Source organism: Mesoplodon densirostris, chromosome 1 (assembly GCF_025265405.1).
Source record: "Mesoplodon densirostris isolate mMesDen1 chromosome 1, mMesDen1 primary haplotype, whole genome shotgun sequence".
Lineage (NCBI taxonomy): Eukaryota > Metazoa > Chordata > Mammalia > Artiodactyla > Ziphiidae > Mesoplodon > Mesoplodon densirostris.
In genome coordinates this window covers 170,099,034-170,115,633 of record NC_082661.1, presented here as the reverse complement: position 1 = coordinate 170,115,633, position 16,600 = coordinate 170,099,034, and the positions used below count along the sequence as shown (strand labels likewise).

The 16,600-nt window shown below is 46.3% G+C and overlaps 1 protein-coding gene across 1 annotated transcript in view; it reads left to right on the top strand.

The window, feature by feature from the left end:
* The window catches only part of SH2D4B (SH2 domain containing 4B), a 79,962-nt gene that overhangs the window by 35,441 nt on the left and 27,921 nt on the right, over window positions 1-16,600 (top strand). Inside the window, exon 4 of the mRNA XM_060091668.1 lies at window positions 4,050-4,197. Coding sequence (XP_059947651.1) covers window positions 4,050-4,197 — 148 coding nt within the window. The remainder of the gene's footprint in view (window positions 1-4,049; window positions 4,198-16,600) is intronic.

Below are 16,600 nucleotides of genomic sequence, written 5' to 3'. Positions count from 1 at the left end.
ACCTGTTTCTTCCAGGCTACTTCATCCCTTCCTCTAACCAGGAGGAGATGGGGAGTTGCAAGGGCAAGGTTGGGGCTCAGTGTATCAGGCTGAGTGGAGACAGCAGATGGGGGGGCAAGTGGGAAACAGGGGGGGCAAGCAAAGGTCTGAACTCTGAACAGTGGGACCTGCAGCGAGCGTTGCCTGTAGGGTGTACAGGGCTGGCAACTTTTTGTTTTTTGGCGGCGTTTTTGTCTATAGCAAATTAACAATTTGAACTACGTAAAATCAGTCTATTAGCTCTATTCTGGTGGCCCAATCTCATGTGATCCTATGATAAAAATATTGTGTTGGCCAGTAGAATTCATCTGCTTTCTGGGCCACCCTTCTGGAACCAGGGCCTGGCCACTGGGCCCCAGGATGACTCCATAAATATGAATCCTGGAGCTCCTTGGGGGCACTTGGTTAACCCCTTGTGTGCAGGAGAGGGTCAGAGAGCACCTTGAAGGGGAGAAGCAGGCACTAGGACTCATGTAGGACCTGGTCTGGGCTTGGGGCATCTTACCTGGACCACACTGCTGCCCCTGCCAGTCCTGGGGGTACTATTTCTGGCCAGTCTTGGGGGAACTTGCAAGGGAAATTTGCAAAAAGACACCTCAAAGCATCGGTTTCCCATGAAGTGTGGGGCTTAGGTTAGGGGTCCTGCTTGCTTGAGTCTAAGGGCTGTTCTACCTGCAGCCTGCATCCTACCACAGACTCCTGGGATGCTGGTGGTCTCATACCACCCAGGTAGGACAGAGAAGACACTGAATAATCTCAGAGGAAGGACCTCCAGATACTTACATTTGAGGGTCCTCAATGAAATGGCTGATCCTTTTTTTTTTTTTTTTTTTTTGGTGCGGTACGCGGGCCTCTCGCTGCTGTGGTCTCTCCCGTTGCGGAGCACAGGCTCCGGACACGCAGGCTCAGTGGTCATGGCTCACGGGCCCAGCCGCTCCGTGGCATGTGGGACCTTCCCGGACTGGGGCACGAACCCGTGTCCCCTGCATTGGCAGGCGGACTCTCAACCACTGTGCCATCAGGGAAGCCCAAATGGCTGGCCCTTCATCCAGTCTTCTTAGAGTTAAGCCCATCTCTCAAGGAAACCCTGACTACACACTCTGAGTCTCTGTTTCAGATACATACTTAACTTTCTCTCTTGAATGTGAGCAGTCAGGGAACATCAGACATCAGAGGAAAGCCTCGAACACAAATGACAGGCACCAAATAAAACAAACTTAAAAGAAAACAAAAAAGCAAAGAAGAGAGGAAACAGATCTAAATCAGAATATGGGGGAGAAAAATCTCTAAAATCCTCAGAGATGAGCTATTGCATTCATGACACAATTTCAGGGTGTAACGAAGCAAAAAGAAACAACCAAAGAATAAGAAAGAGGGCTTGGGAATTACAAATGTGCTAGCTGACATAAAAAATTCAGTAGAAGGCTTGGGGGATAAAGTCAGTGAAATCAACCAGGAAGTAGAACAAAAAGACAAGAGACGGAAAATAAAAGAGAAATGATAAGGCACTTATAGGGTCAAAGCAGGCAGTCCAGCAGTTGACACATAGGATTTCTAGAAAGAAAGAGGCAAAATGAGAGGAGAAGAAATTATCACAAAAATTCTAGGCAGAGATGTATTAGACTAGAAGAACCTGAAACTCTAATCGAAAGCACCCTGAGTGCCTAACACAATCAATGAAAGAAAATCCACATCAAGGCACATCTATTAAAAAGGTTCAGGGACTTCCCTGGTGGTGCAGTGGTTAAGAATCCGCCTGCCATTGCAGGGGACATGTGTTCGATCCCTGGTGCTGGAAGATCCCACATACTGCGGAGCAACTAAGCCCATGCACCACAACTACTGAGCCTGCGCTCCAGAGCCCGTGAGCCACAACTACTGAAGCCTGCATGCCCTAGAGCCCGTGCGCCAAAACTACTGAGTCCATGCGCTGCAACTACTGAAGCTGCGTGCCTAGAGCCTGTGCTCTGCCACAAGAGAAGCCACTGTAATGAGAAGCCCGCGCACCACAATGAAGAGTAGCCCTCACTTGCCACAGCTAGAGAAAGCCCATGCACAGCAACAAAGACTCAACACAGCCAAAAAAAAAAAAAAAAAAAAGGTTCAGGATTCAGCGATAAAGAGAAAAATTAGTGCCTTATGCAGAAGAATGAGAATCTGAGGCTGGGTGCTGGAAGACAAGATAGTAAAGTCTTCCAACTTCTGCAGGAAAATTTTTTTTTTTTTTGGTGGTACGTGGGCCTCTCCCTGTTGTGGCCTCTCCCGTTGTGGAGCACAGGCTCCGGACGCGCAGGCTCAGTGGCCGTGGCTCATGGGCCCAGCCGCTCCACAGCATGTGGGATCCTCCCGGACCGGGGCATTAACCAGTGTCTCTCGCATTGGCAGGCGGATTCTCAACCACTGCGCCACCAGGGAAGCCCCAGAAAATTATTTTTAATCAGATTCTATGCTTAGCTAGAAGTTACATGTGAAGGTAGCATATAGATATTTTCAGACAAGACTCTATATAGACGTATAGATTATATATAGATCTATCTATAGATATATATAGATAAATAAATACATATATATATATAAATATAGATATTTTCAGACAAGTGTCTCTCTGTGCATCCTTTTCTGAGAGGTATTGTGAGCTATGTTGCTGCAAAATGAGGACGTGGACAAGAAAGAAAACATGGAACAAAGAAACAGGGGCTTCAACTCACGGGAGGCTGAGAGGCAAGTCTTGAGAGGACAGGCGGACAGGAGACCTAGATGGCAGCCAGCTGAGATGGGGAAGGAGAGATGCATCTGGGGGGCAGGCGTCCCTTGGAAAAGATCACTGCTGTATTGTCTGTTATAAAAAAAAGCACTTGGTTAAACACAGAGAAAGATTTACTGCAGATCTTAGAGAAGTTTGGCAAAAATTCAACACTCTACTTCAAGATAAAGCAACTAGTAACTCAGGAAAGAAAATTATTCAAAAGAAAAATCATCACACTGCCATGTTTTACTGAATTTCAGATGTCATTAATTGTAAAATCTATGATTATTTTAAGAAGAAAGAAAAAAACTGTTGGCTATGAAAAAGGCAAGTAGTAAGTTGTAAGACATACATATTTTAGAGATATTAGAAAGTTAAAAAATGTAATTCTTAGAAATGGTGGAAATAGCACCCTATTTGGCGTTACAGTGAACTATATTTAGTTCTGCACCCATGTTTGATTTAACCACAAATTGTGATGTAAATCTATTGTGAGGGTAAGGAGAGGAAAAGTATGGGTACGTACCTGTGTGGGAAATATAAATGCTAAATACTCATGTACCAAAAAAGAAAGGTAGTAGTTAATGTCTAGAATTGATAAATCAAGAATTAGCAGCATTATTCAGACATGGATGTAACCACATGAAGGAAAGCTAAAATAATTGAGGATGGTGACCTCTGGGCAGTAGATGAGGGTGGGGTCGGTTGGGGTGAAGTGGATTGGAGAATTGATGTTTTTTTTACAACAAGCCTTTTGGCATATAATGCATGATTGACATGTGTGTGCATGTTGCTTTGATTAAACAAAGGTAGAGGAAGATACACACATGGCCTTTTTGGAGCTTGAAAGCAGGACAATAATTGGAGATTTGGGGCCCCCCCAAACCTGCTCTCTCTCTGAAATATCTTCTCTGAAAATAAGGTTAAGATATAATCATATCCTGCTTAACTGGCCTCCAGGAAGGCCAGGAGCCCCTCCCCATGCCTACCCTCCCCTCTTCCCCAACAATGGAAGTGTGACCAAGGGTGGCCCAAAGTCCTCTTACTATTGCAGAAAGCTTTAGTGTCTTCAAATCGTTCACATGTTTCAGGCCATTTGATCCTTACCATGGCCTGATTAGGTGTAAGTATCACCGTTTCATGTGCATAGAGACAGAGCCTGGAGGGGTACCACTGGCCCACCTCTTCCCGTGACAGCTCGGCCCTTCCCTGCCCGTGCCCTGTTGCCGTCCCCTAACGTCACCCTGTCCCCGTGGTATCTTAGAGGAAAGAGGAAGAGGAGAGGAAGCGAGGAGAAGAGCAGATTCGCCTCCAGGAAGAGCAGAGGGCGAAGGAACTCTACTGGACCCTGAAGCAGGCCCAGCTGCAGAGCCTCCCCAGTGAGAAGGAGGAACGCGAGTGGGAAGAACAGCGTGAGTAGAGCTTGTCTCTTGGGGACTGGGAGGCCGGCCTGCCTTCTTCAGCCACTCTCCTCCCACCTGTCTATTTGCTCAGTCATCATTCCAGTTCACTCAATCAGCCCAGAGCCTTTGCCTGGGGTCAACCATGTGTGTGGTCCTGCTAAGGGCCCAGGGGGTAAGGGCTCCATCCTCAAGGAACTTACTTGCCTGTTGGGGAGGTTTCTTATACTAAAGAATAAAACCCTACATTTACTGAGTTACCAATAATTTTCTGACTCTGTGCTAAGCCCTGGGGATCCAGAGATGAGGGATCATGGTCCTTATCTTGGGGGAACTCACTGGCCAGACAGGAGACAGACACACAGGCTAAGGGCTTTGAGGGAAAATGCACACGTTCTGTTGGAGCACATGGTGGCTATCCTGGTGGCGTTTCAGTTGAGTTATGAAGTGAGGCTTGATGGTGGCATAGGGATAACAGACAAAGAAGCTGGAGAGGGCCCTTGGGAAGGAGCACCCAGAATATGACAAAGGAATGTGGTGTGCTTAGGAAGTTAGAGATGTATGGGGTGACTCTTAAACTTGGAGAGTGTCAGGGGTGGTAAGAAGTTAGGTGGGAAAGAAAGGGTGGAACCAGGTTTGAAGGGTGGCGTTTTAATATGTTCTTGAGATTTGCTTTAATCGGGTATGGTTAGACATTCAGACATGGAAATGACTGTCTTGCAGGAAGAAGTTTTTCCTCACAGATTCCTAGACATGGAGAGCATGGCATGCCAGGCAGGGCCACATGGGGAAGCACGAGGGTGAGTCAGGAGACAGAGGGAGCAAGGGGAAAAAGTGGGCAAGAGCCTTCACTGTGGTTTCTTTGGAAAAGGTAAGGTAGGGCAGGGTAAACAGGCTTAGGATTGGCTAGTATGAATAATTTCAGCAGGCTCTGGGGTCCAGGGGCTGTCTCTAGTTCTCTGGTACCTGGCCCTGGGGTGGTTATGGCAGATGGATAGATTGTGGGGTGTAAGAACTAGATAAAAGAGGTGGTTGGAATGTGGGCTTTGCATTGGTTAGTTTGCATTTGAAAGGCACACTTGCACGTGAGTCCTTTACTAGCGTTAGGAATTCACTAGCTCTTGGACGGGCAGTCTCTGAAGGATCGGCAAGGCCCCAGATGTCAAAACTTTGAAAAATACAGAAAATAAAAAGGCACGATTAATATAGGTGTACACTGGCAGCTTCTAAAGGTGAGTGACATGCTTCAGGCTGGGTTTGGGAGTGAAAGGAACTAGGGCCACAGCAGGGAGAGCAGAGATGTGAGGTGCCTTCTGCTGGCCAGCGTTCTGGTCCTCAGCAGAGGTCCTTCTTTTTTTTTTTTTTTTTTTGCGGTACACGGGCCTCTCACTGTTGTGGCCTCTCCTGCTGCGGAGCACAGGCTCCGGACGCGCAGGCCCAGCGGCCATGGCTCACGGGCCCAGCCGCTCCGCGGCATGTGAGATCCTCCCAGACCGGGGCACGAACCCGTGTCCCCTGCATCGGCAGGCGGACTCCCAACCACCGTGCCACCAGGGAAGCCCCCTCAGCACTTCTTAGTCATCTGCCAGATTCATTAAACAGACTTAAAAAAATTGAGATGTAATTCACATACCATAAAATACATCCTTTTAAAGTGCTCAATTCAGTGGTTTCTAGTATACTCACAAAGTTGTGCAACCATCACCACTATCTAATTCTAGAATATTTTCATCACCAGAGAAAGAAACTCTGCCCACTGGCAGTTACTTCCCTGCCCCCCGCCAGCCCCGCCCCGCCCCCCCCCGGAAACCATTAATCTAATTTCTGTCCCTATGGATTTGCCTGTTATGGACATTTCATATAAATAGAATCATACATTATGTGACCTTTTGTGTCTGACTTCTTTCATTTAGCATGTTTTCAAGGTCCATCCACATTGTAGCATGGATCAGTCATTCATTCTTTTTTATGACTGCATAAAATTCTAATGTGTGCATATACCACATTTCTGTTTATCCATTTATCAGTTTGATGGACATTTGGGTTGTTTCCACTTTTTGGCTATTATAGATGATGTTGCTCTGAGTACTTGTGTATGTTTTTGTGTGAACATATATTTTCATTTCTCTTGGATATATATCCAGGAGTGGAATTTCTGGGTCGTAGGATAACTCTATGTTTAACGTTTTGAGAAACTGCCATACTGTTTTCCAAAGTGACTCTACCATTTTACATTTCTACAAGCCATGTGTGAGTGTTCCAATTTCTTCATATCCTTGTCAGCACTTGTTTTTCCTGGTGTTTTGCTTTATAGCCATCCTAATGGGTATGAAGTGCTACCCCATCGTGATTTTGATTTGCATCTACCTAACGACTGCCAAAAAAAATACTGAGGATCATAAGAAACTATTATGAACAATTATATTCCAACAAATTAGCTAATCTAGAAGAAATGAATAACTTTCTAGAAACATACAACCTACCAAGACCGAATCATGAAGAAATAGAAAATCTGAACCGTCCAGTTACTAATAAGAATATTGAATCATAAAGTTATATATGGATATTCAACCTCACAGGGGTCGGTGCCACTGACCCTGCATTATTCATACATTATTCAACTGTATTTCTTTTGGCATTATAGAGGTAAGCTTTTTTGTAAAGTCTCTTTGCTTCTACTGAGAGTTGTGAGGAAAACTGGAAGGAAAAATTAATATCAGTCCCCAAACAGAAGATACCATGCCTGTTCAAAAGCAGGTTTTTCTATAGAGCAGGAACCAGGAGATAACTGTGGGTGGCAGCCTTGGTGTAGAGGTGTCCTGTCTTCATGAATGAAATCACCTGCCAGGTTTACACGCTGCAAGGCATCGATCGGCTCCCTGTTTTGGTATGAACTCATGGCAAACTGTAGTGTTTGGGAGGTCAGGGGCCTGCCGATCTCTCAAAGGATGACCGTGATGTCTACTATTGGAAAGGTCAAGCAACATTTTGATTTTGATCTTGAATGTCCAGTCTCACGGGTTGGATTTTGGCCAATTGAAATTAGGCATATACGGTCTTGGTTTTTGCATAGGAATTATTGTAATGCTTATAAATGAAAATGAAATCATTCAACCATCTTAAGTCAAACAAAAAAAATAATAATAAAAGAAACATACTGGCTTTGGATAAAGACAAAAAAAGAATATTGAATCAGTCATAAAAAATCTGCCAACAAAGAAAAGTCCAGGAGCAGATGGCTTCACTGATGAATTTACTGAACATTTAAAAAAGAATTAATACAAGTCTTTCTCAAAATATTCCAAAAATTGAAGAGGAGGGAACACTTCCAAACTCATTTTAGGAGGCCAGCATCATCTCATACCAAAGCCAGATAGAGACAATACAAGCAAAGAAAATTACAAGCCAGTACCCTTGATAAACATAGATGCAAGAATCCTGTAATATTTTGCTACAAAATATTTGTACATTTGGAAAGGCCCCATGGAGGAAATGGCATTTGGTTTGGGAAAAGTGGGGTGGTAAATAAGGCAGGCAAGGGCCTCGCAGCCGAGGGAACAGTACTGAGCAAAAGCAAGGTCATAATGTGCATAGAACACGGCACATGCTTTGATGTGGTTGCAGCCTGGGGTTCATGGTGGGTAATGATGGAAATGAGGCTAGAAGGATAAGATGGGCAAGAGCTAACGAAGAATTCATTTGTTTAAACTTGGAATGGATGAAAAAAGAAGGCAGGACAAAATTTATACTGAAAAAAATAGTGAACGATCACAGAGTGAAGTCACACGAGGCTACTGTGGTCTGGGGAAGGAGCACTGGGCCGGGAGCCCTGTCCTAGCTCTGCCACTTCCTGGTGTGTGACGCAGAGCAAGATCTCGCACGGAGAGCTGAGGGTGAAATGAGAGGGAGGAAGCACGGGTGCTCTCTTAAGTTGTGAAGCGCTGTCACTCATGAAGTGTCCCTCTTTTTTGTAGCTACACAATGAGATGGAAAGTTATGGGCTGGGCTGGTGTTTCATTGGTGCTGGAGGATGGAAATCATTTGGCCCCAGTGCTGCCTGATTGCTAATTAATATACTGTGTGGCAACCGAAAATGGAAAAACCTACCCTGAACAGAGAAAAGATGTGATCATTCAGGCCCATGATTTTGGTTCCTCATTTTATGCTTTCTTAAAGAATGATGAGCTAAACTCTGGAGGCTGTCATTCAAATCCAGCAAAGCCATTCTGCACTCAATTAACTTAATATGAAAGATATAGTGGGCCATTAATCTACTGGGAGCAGCAGTTTTCAATAAAACACCTAAATTAAATTCTCCACGTTAGAAAAAAAGGGAATTGTTCCCTTTAATATCACTTGAATACAGAGTTATTCAGTTCAAACAGCAGAGCAGGCTCTGGCTCCTGAGAAGCTCTGAATATATCAGGCAGAAATTCACTTAATAATTTCTCAACTGTGAATTTGGAAGAGTGTGAGTTAGGTAACCTTTAGTCATCCAGAGATTTAGAGATGAGCCGGCCTGACTTGGTTAACGGTATCATTTACAAAAATTGGAGCTGTGTGACTGTTCACTCCTCCCCTCCCTCTTTTTTATTTTTTTGCGGTACGCGGGCCTCTCACTACTGTGGTCTCTCCTGTGGCGGAGCACAGGCTCCGGACGCGCAGGCTCAGCGGCCATGGCTCACGGGCACAGCCGCTCCACGGCGTGTGGGATCTTCCCGGACCGGGGCACGAACCCGTGTCCCCTGCATCGGCAGACAGACTCTCAACCACTGCGCCACCAGGGAAGCCGTCCTCCCCTCCCTCTTTGAGCTGTGTGATCCCGGTTGTGGGCCCCCTCACCCATAACTAGCACTCTAGTGTCGCACGCCTTGCGGGGTTTCGGTCAGAGCTGAGAAAATACGTGCTCGGGCCCAGTAGGGAGTCCAGTTATGCTGGTTCTGTTCTCTTCGCTCGTAAAAGGGCATGTGCTCTGGAGTCTGGGTTTAAAGTCAGTGATTCTAAAATGCCGTGCGCTTGACACAGGCAGAGCTTGAAGGGGCCTGTGGAGATGGGGTGTGGGTCTGCCGACGGGGTGGGCAGAGAAGAGTTTTGGGCTTGAAGGAAAGCTGAAGGATAGCATGGAAGGATTTTTTCTCTCTCTGCTGATGGGATGGGAAATTGTGTAGTTGCTCCTTGGACGTAAGTTTGAACTGATCCCCAAACTCCAGGTGCCATATACTTTTGGCTTTACAGCTCAGAATGATGCCAGCGTGAGTCCCCACATGCCTGATTCATGTCCTGCTTAGGGTTCTCTCCCCTCTTGAATTACTCAGGAATCCCTGGGCACTTTATATTGTCCCCAAAGCGAAGTCTTTCTGAGCTTCACGCTGGCATGGGGAGCACTCTGGTCTTAAGGAACCCCTGAAGTTCCTCCTGCTGGCCACAGGGGGTCACTGTTGGCAGCAGTCAGGATTGCAAGCAGAACAAGGATGGTTGGCAGGTGACCTCAGAAGCCTCGGGGTCCAGGTAGAGACAGCCCCTTACTTTGGCCTTGTTTAGCTGTTGGTGAGCCTCACTGGGTTTCCCCGAGGCTCATCAGAGCTCACTGTCTTGGCACCAAACCCGTCCTCTCCCCAGGTGACGGCTGCTCCAGCAGGTTGAGTCACCAGAGGCCTGTATGAATATCCTTCAGCATCCGGACCACCGGTTTCCCTTCTCCCAGGGGTCAGGAAACGTACCCTTCTCACGAAGTTTCATTTTTCCCATTTCCCTGACAAGAGCTTCTGACTCCACCCAGCCCCCATTCTTACACCACTTCCCCACCTTCACCCTTTTGTGCCTTAATGGGGCTGGACCCATCCTAAAGGTGGAATTCCAGTCCCCTTATCTCACAGTCAACATGATTATAACAACAACAATAGATAATATTTAATGAACCTCCTCTGTTTGCCCGGAACTGTCCAAGCCCCATCTATGTACAATCTCATTGATGTCTCAAAGTAACCCTACAAGGCCCTCATTTTACAGATGAGGAAATAAAGTGTAGGTATAGTAATTCAAGTTGTCCAAGGTTCCCACGAAGCAGAAAATGGAGAAGAATTTAAACACATCTACACACATACACAATTTAAATCTTTATTGGTGCCTTTTCCTGTGTATAGGACTATTCACTAATTTTCTGAGACATTATGCTATTCACCCAAGGCGTTACTACAAATTGCTTTGAAGCATTTGGTTTCTTGGCAGGCTGTAACTGCCTTATCTGAATTCTATTCAGCACTGAGTCTTTTCTGTCTGGGCAGAGGTAGGGAGAACCATGGGCAAGTGCTCTAGAGACAGGTCTCATGAAGAGCAACAGTTAATGATCTTCCAGAACCTTGTGGCCCCTGGACCTTCCCCCCTGAATCCCATAGGCACCTCTCACTCCACACATGCAAAACTCCATCCTCCTCTTCCCCCACCTGCCTCATCACCTGACTGTCAGAGGCAGAAACTTGGCTGTCATTCTGGTCTCTCTTTTTTGCTCACTACCAATCCCCAAACCACCAAGTTGTAAAGATTTGACCTCCTCAATATTCTTTGAATTTACTCCCTTCCTTCCCATTGTCCTGACATTAACCCCATTTTTCTTTGCCTAGGTTTCTTGTTTCCAAGCCTCTATTCTTGTTCCTGTCAGATTCATTTCCAACACCATAGCCAAGTCAGTCTTTGAAAAGTGCAAACGGGCATCCTGCTCTCCTGCTTAAAGCCTTTCAGTGGCGTCCATCACCCTTTGGTAAAGCACTAAAAGTCATTAGCCGGTATTTATTGGTCTCCTAAATGGCCTTTTCTGTTTCTGCATCTTCACCTCTTGTCCCCTCCCCACAGGAGCTTCCCCCCAGCCATTCTAGGAGGGATGCTCCAACTCCCTCTTGCCTCTGGGCCTCTGCCCCTGAGCTTCCTCTGCCTAGAATAGCCTCTCCTTGGCCTCTCTTTGTTGAATCCTGTGTGTCCACCAGGCTTCAGCTTAGATATCCTTCTCCAGAGGATTTCTCTGCCTGGATGAGGTGCCTCTCAGGGGCCCCGCGGCACCCTGTGCACACCCCACACAGCTCCATTCACCATTTGCTGGCGTGTTTCCTCTCCCAGGCAGTAAGCTCTCCAAGGACGTGGACGGTGTCTTGCTGGTTGCTCTATCCACATCCCCTAGCAGGAGCCAGGCAGCCAGCTGATATGGTGACCTTGTGAAAATTAGAAAAAGGCGCTGATTCTATAAGACGCTACACTGCCATCTACCAGGAAATTGTTACATCTGTACATATCAATGATGGTCATGGGCGACTGCGCCCCCTGGAGTTGTGCAATGCACAGCTCGGGCCTGCACAGCACGGAGCTGGCACAGGGAGGCACTATACACACGTGCTGAATAAATGTGTTGTTAGTGCCCGAATGTGTTATTTAAAGTGTTAAAAACCCTGCCTCTTGCAATGACTAGCCTGGCCATATTTCTGGAGCTATGTAACTGCTCCCAGAGATGCTGCCAAGAGGAAACCCAACTCCTGCTGTTTCTCTTCAGCATTGGAGAACTGAGCAGAAGCCTAGGGCACAGGCAAGGACGTGATTCCAGGGCAGCCTGGCAGTTCTGGCAGCCCTTGGACGAAGTGGGGGATGGTCTCTATTTTCCATGGAGGGAAAACTAAGACCCAGAGAGATGAAAACTTGTCCTGGGCTAGATAGAGAGTTAGGAGCAAAGTCAAGCAGAATGCTCAGCTGTCTCCCCACCCCCGAGCCTGGGACAGCTTAAACTCCCAGCTCTGGCATGGGTGTGGCTGGACTCCCCAGACTGTGGGACTTGGTTTCTTTTGAGCAGGAGGGCTGCAGGCCAGGCAGTCCTGGAGGGTGGTGTCTTAGCTCTGGGAGGCGGTCCCATGCTAGGCAGATGTGGGTGCCTCCTTGTGCTAGGAGAGCAGAGATGGAAGGGATCTTTCCCCCTGATCTGTAGGTGAGAGAACGGAGGGATGGCAGCAGGGACACAGCTGGGGACATTTCTAGCTAACGGTGACACCCTGCTGTGCTCTGGCCTCTTCATTCTCAGCCTGGTGCTCCCCAAGCCAGAATGTCCTTTTGTTTTTTTCATTTTAATTGTGGTAGGGGACTTCCCTGGTGGTCCAGTGGTTAAGATTCCGTGCTCCCAATGCAGGGGAGCAGGTTTGATCCCTGGTCAGGGAACTAAGATCCCACAAAAAGGTAAAAAAACCCAAATAACTTGTGGTAAAATATACAACTTAAAATTGGCCATTTTAACCACATTAAGTTGTGTAGTTCAGTGGCATTTAGTACATTCATAGTGTTGTGTTACCATTACCACCACCCACCTCCAACGTTGGTTATCTTCCCACACTGAAACTTTGTCCCCATTAAATATAACTCACTTCACCCTTCCTGTAGCCCCTGGCAGCCGCCACTTTCTACTCTGTGAATTTAACTACTCTAAGTGCAATAAGTGGAGTGTAAGTGAAATCATACAATGTTTGTCCTTTTGTGGCTGGCTTATTCACTTAGCATAATGTCTTTAAGATTCATCCATGTTGTAGCATGTGTCAGAATTTCCTCCCATTTTGAAGGCTGGATACTGTTACTTGTATGTGTATACTATATTTTCTTTATTTATCCATCAATGGACATTTGGGTTATTTCCACCTTTTGGCTATTGTTAATCATGCTGTTATGAACATGGCTGTACAAATATTTGTTTGAATTCCTGCTTTCAATTCTTTTGGGTATATATCCAGAATTGGCATTGCTGGATCGTATGGTAGTTGTATGTTTAATTTTTTATGGAACTGCTGTACTATTTTCCACAGCAGCTGCACCATTTCACATTCCCACCAACAATGCATAAGGGTTCCAATTTCTCCATGTCCTTGCCAATACTTGCTATTTTCATCCTTTTTTTTTAATTTAAAAATTAAAAAAAAAATAGCTATCCAAATAGGTGTGGAGAGGAATCTTATTGTGGTTGGTCCATTTTTTCAGTCTCTAAATTCAGCTTTTCTTCTGGTCCTCAGTGTTTTCATGCTGCTCAGCTGTCTTTATGTATTTCTGAGAGATGAGATGGAGAAAGGAGACCCTGGAACCTACCTTAGAAGTGGGAATGGCCATGGCCCCCCTTTGTTCTGCGTGCAGTGCAGGCCCTGGGAACTTGGGCCGTGGGAGGAAGCCGGTGACTCGGTTGGGGCCCTCATCTCTGCAGTGCGTCCTCCGGGGACAAGGACTGTCCGATACTTGCTGCTTCAGGGCACAAGATGCTTATGGTTGTTTTCAATGGGATAGAAGAAAAAACTTCGAATTCTGGCTGAGGGTTTCCATGGCAGAGTCATATGATACAGTTCGAATCTATCCCGGATTCAGAGAAGGAACAGAAGCAACCTTTTAAGATTTCAAAGCTTAATTTAGGGTAAGCTGGGAGTACCTGGCAGTCCAGTGGTTAGGACTTGGCACTTTCACTGCCATGGCCCCGGGTTCAATCCCTGGTCGGGGAACTAAGATCCCGCACTGCTTGTAAACAGACCCAGATTTCATGTGACCAAGCATCAAGGGTGCCCGCTCCTGGACTGGCCAAGAATTGTTTATGGCTACATTTTGAACATGGCAATGCCAGGGCTAATGAAAATAAAAGCTTTAGCTAACGCTTACCATGGTGCTTAAAATGTACCTGACACAGGTCTAAGTGGTTTATATTATTAGCTCTCTTAACAAGTCATAACAACTTTATGAAGTAGGGACTCTTATTATGTCCATTTTACTTTTGAGGCAACGGAGGCCCAGGGTGATTAAGTAACTTGTCCAGTGTCACACAGCTGGTAAATGAAGTTGAGATCTGAACCCAGGCAGCTAGGTTCCAGAATCAGGCTTTGGGAAATTTGAAGAAAGGATCAAGTTCAGAGGCCTAATTTAGTAAGACATTGCTTTAAAAAAAAGTACTTCATAGTTTATAGAATTTTACGTTTCATTTAATCTTCACAGTAACTCAGTGTGGCAGACATTCATGTCATTCTCATTTTGACAGTGGTGTAAAGTGACGCCTAGAGGCATTCAGGGACTTTCTTAAGAAAGCTGGCATGGAGTGTTAATGAGGATGGGAGAAAAGGCAACCCTGTGCACTGTTGGTGGGAATGTCCAGTGGTGCAGCCACTATGGCAAACGGTATGGAGGTTCCTCAGAAAATTAAAAATAAACTACCATATGACCCAGCAATCTGGGTATATTTCCAAAGGAAATGAAATCAGGCTATTAAAGAGATATCTGTACTCCCATGTTTATTGCAACATTATTCACAATAGCCAAGCTATAGAAACAACATGAACATCTGTCAACGGATGATTGGATAAAGACCATGGGAATGAAGGAAATCCTGCCATTTTCAACAACAAACATGGACCTTCAGGGCATTATGCTAACTGAAAAAAGTCAGACAGAGAAAAATACTGCACGATATCACTTATATGTGAAATCTAAAAAAGCCGAACGTGTAGAAACAGAGAGTAGAATGGTGGTTACCAGGGGCCGGGGGGCGGGGGGGGGGAATGAAGGGGGAGGTGGGGAGGAGTTAGGGAGATGTTGGTCAAAGGGTACAAACTTGCAGTTAGAAGATGAATAAATTCTGGGGATCTAAGGCACAGCCTAGGGATTACAGTCAACAATAATATGTTGTATGCTTCAAAGTTGCCGAGACTAGATCTTAAATGTTCTCACCACACAAAATTAACTATGGGATCTGATGGAGGTGTTAGCTAATGCTATGGTGGTAATCATTTTGTAATATATTAAGTGTATCACATCAGCACATAGTACACCTTAAGCTTACATATGTCAATTATGTCTCAAAAAAAGAACACGAGAAAAGAAAAGGACCCAAGAGAGCCCTCTCAGAACTGCCGTTAACCCTGTCTGACTCCACATCAGCCCCTGGGTGGCAGGGCTGGCTTCCTGTGGCAGCCTCAGCTGCATCCTCACCTCCGAGTGCCCTCCGGGCTGCTGCCTGGGCATCACAGTTGGTCTGAGTCGGTGGACACAGCTGCACAGGGGAGAGTTCGCAGAATGGTGGGGAGCTTGGTGGCGCCTGAACACAGAGTGTGGGCAGGAGCTCAGAGGCCCACTGGGCTGGGAAAGAAAGCGGGGCGGGCAGGATGCTCCTTAGGGGCCAAGGGGTTTGCCCTTTGTCCTGTGTGCATTGGGAGCCACTGAAGGCTTCTGAGGAAGACAATGGCAAAACTAGAGCTGGGTTTTAGGAGGCTGGGTTTAGTCCCTCTGTGACCCACAGCTTGTGCACTCTCTTAGCCAAGTTCTAAAAGTCTGTCTTCCTAGTTTGCATGTGACTTCCTTCTGTCACTGAGTGTGACTGTCTCTCAGGGGCTGTCAACACTCAAAGGTCACTGGCCCTTATAGGGCACAAGCTTCTATGTTTAGTTTGTAGTCTAGTGACCGCAAAGCCTGTGCTGGGGAGCCTGGCGTTGTTTGAGCCTCGTGGTAGCAGGTGCTATGGTGTTCTTAGTACCTGCAGTGGAAATATGGGGTTTTTTTTCCCCCCTGGAGTGGATTCCTCCCTCTTCTTTTTCTGGAAAAACTCCTGTTGACCTTTCCAGACCCAGTGGGATGCTCCATCTCCTGTGGTGGCTCCTGGTTTCCTCATAGAATGTGAGTGTTACTGCCCCTAAACTCTGACAGTACTTGATCAGTCCCTGTTCTCCTCGTGCTAGAGATATTTATTTGTCTTATTTTCCCAGCTAGGCTCTGAGTGTCTTGAAGGAAGCGTCTGGTCTTTGCTGTCTCTATATCCAGCTCAGGGCCTGGCAGAGTTAAGTATTTAATTGGGCACAGTCATCCAAGCATATTATCACCTGCTGACTGATACATATGTATTCTAGGCGCTGGAATGCATCAGTGAATAGACCAAAGAAAATTCCCCTCCTGCCCTGGAGCTCTCAGCTTATTAGATCCTCTGCATGTGACTTCCACATCCATAAATACCTTCTGAGGGACAGACTTCCTGCTGCCTTCCTCAGATCTGGGGGATGTTATTATGTTTCGAGAGTGGACTTTGACAACTTGAGAAGGAGAAGCGCTTTCTTTTAGCATGAGGGCCATGTGCCTTGTATCCTCCAAATGCTAACAGAACACAGTTCTCTGACTTGTGGGTTGTAGGTGCTTGCTACACAGGTATTGGATGGAGATTGGAGTAGAATTAGACTATGGGTAAGATTTTACTCCCTGGGGGGGTGGGTGACCTGCTTGGGCCAGGGCAATCCTAGGTCTTGCACAACGAGAAGAACACGGCCAGCTCCACGAGTTCTCTACAAAAGTATTGGATTTTAGAGGCAGACAGGGGCCTGACACGATGCAATCAGACTACAAAATAATTGGTTTTAATTCTAGACCGTACCTGCAACAGGTT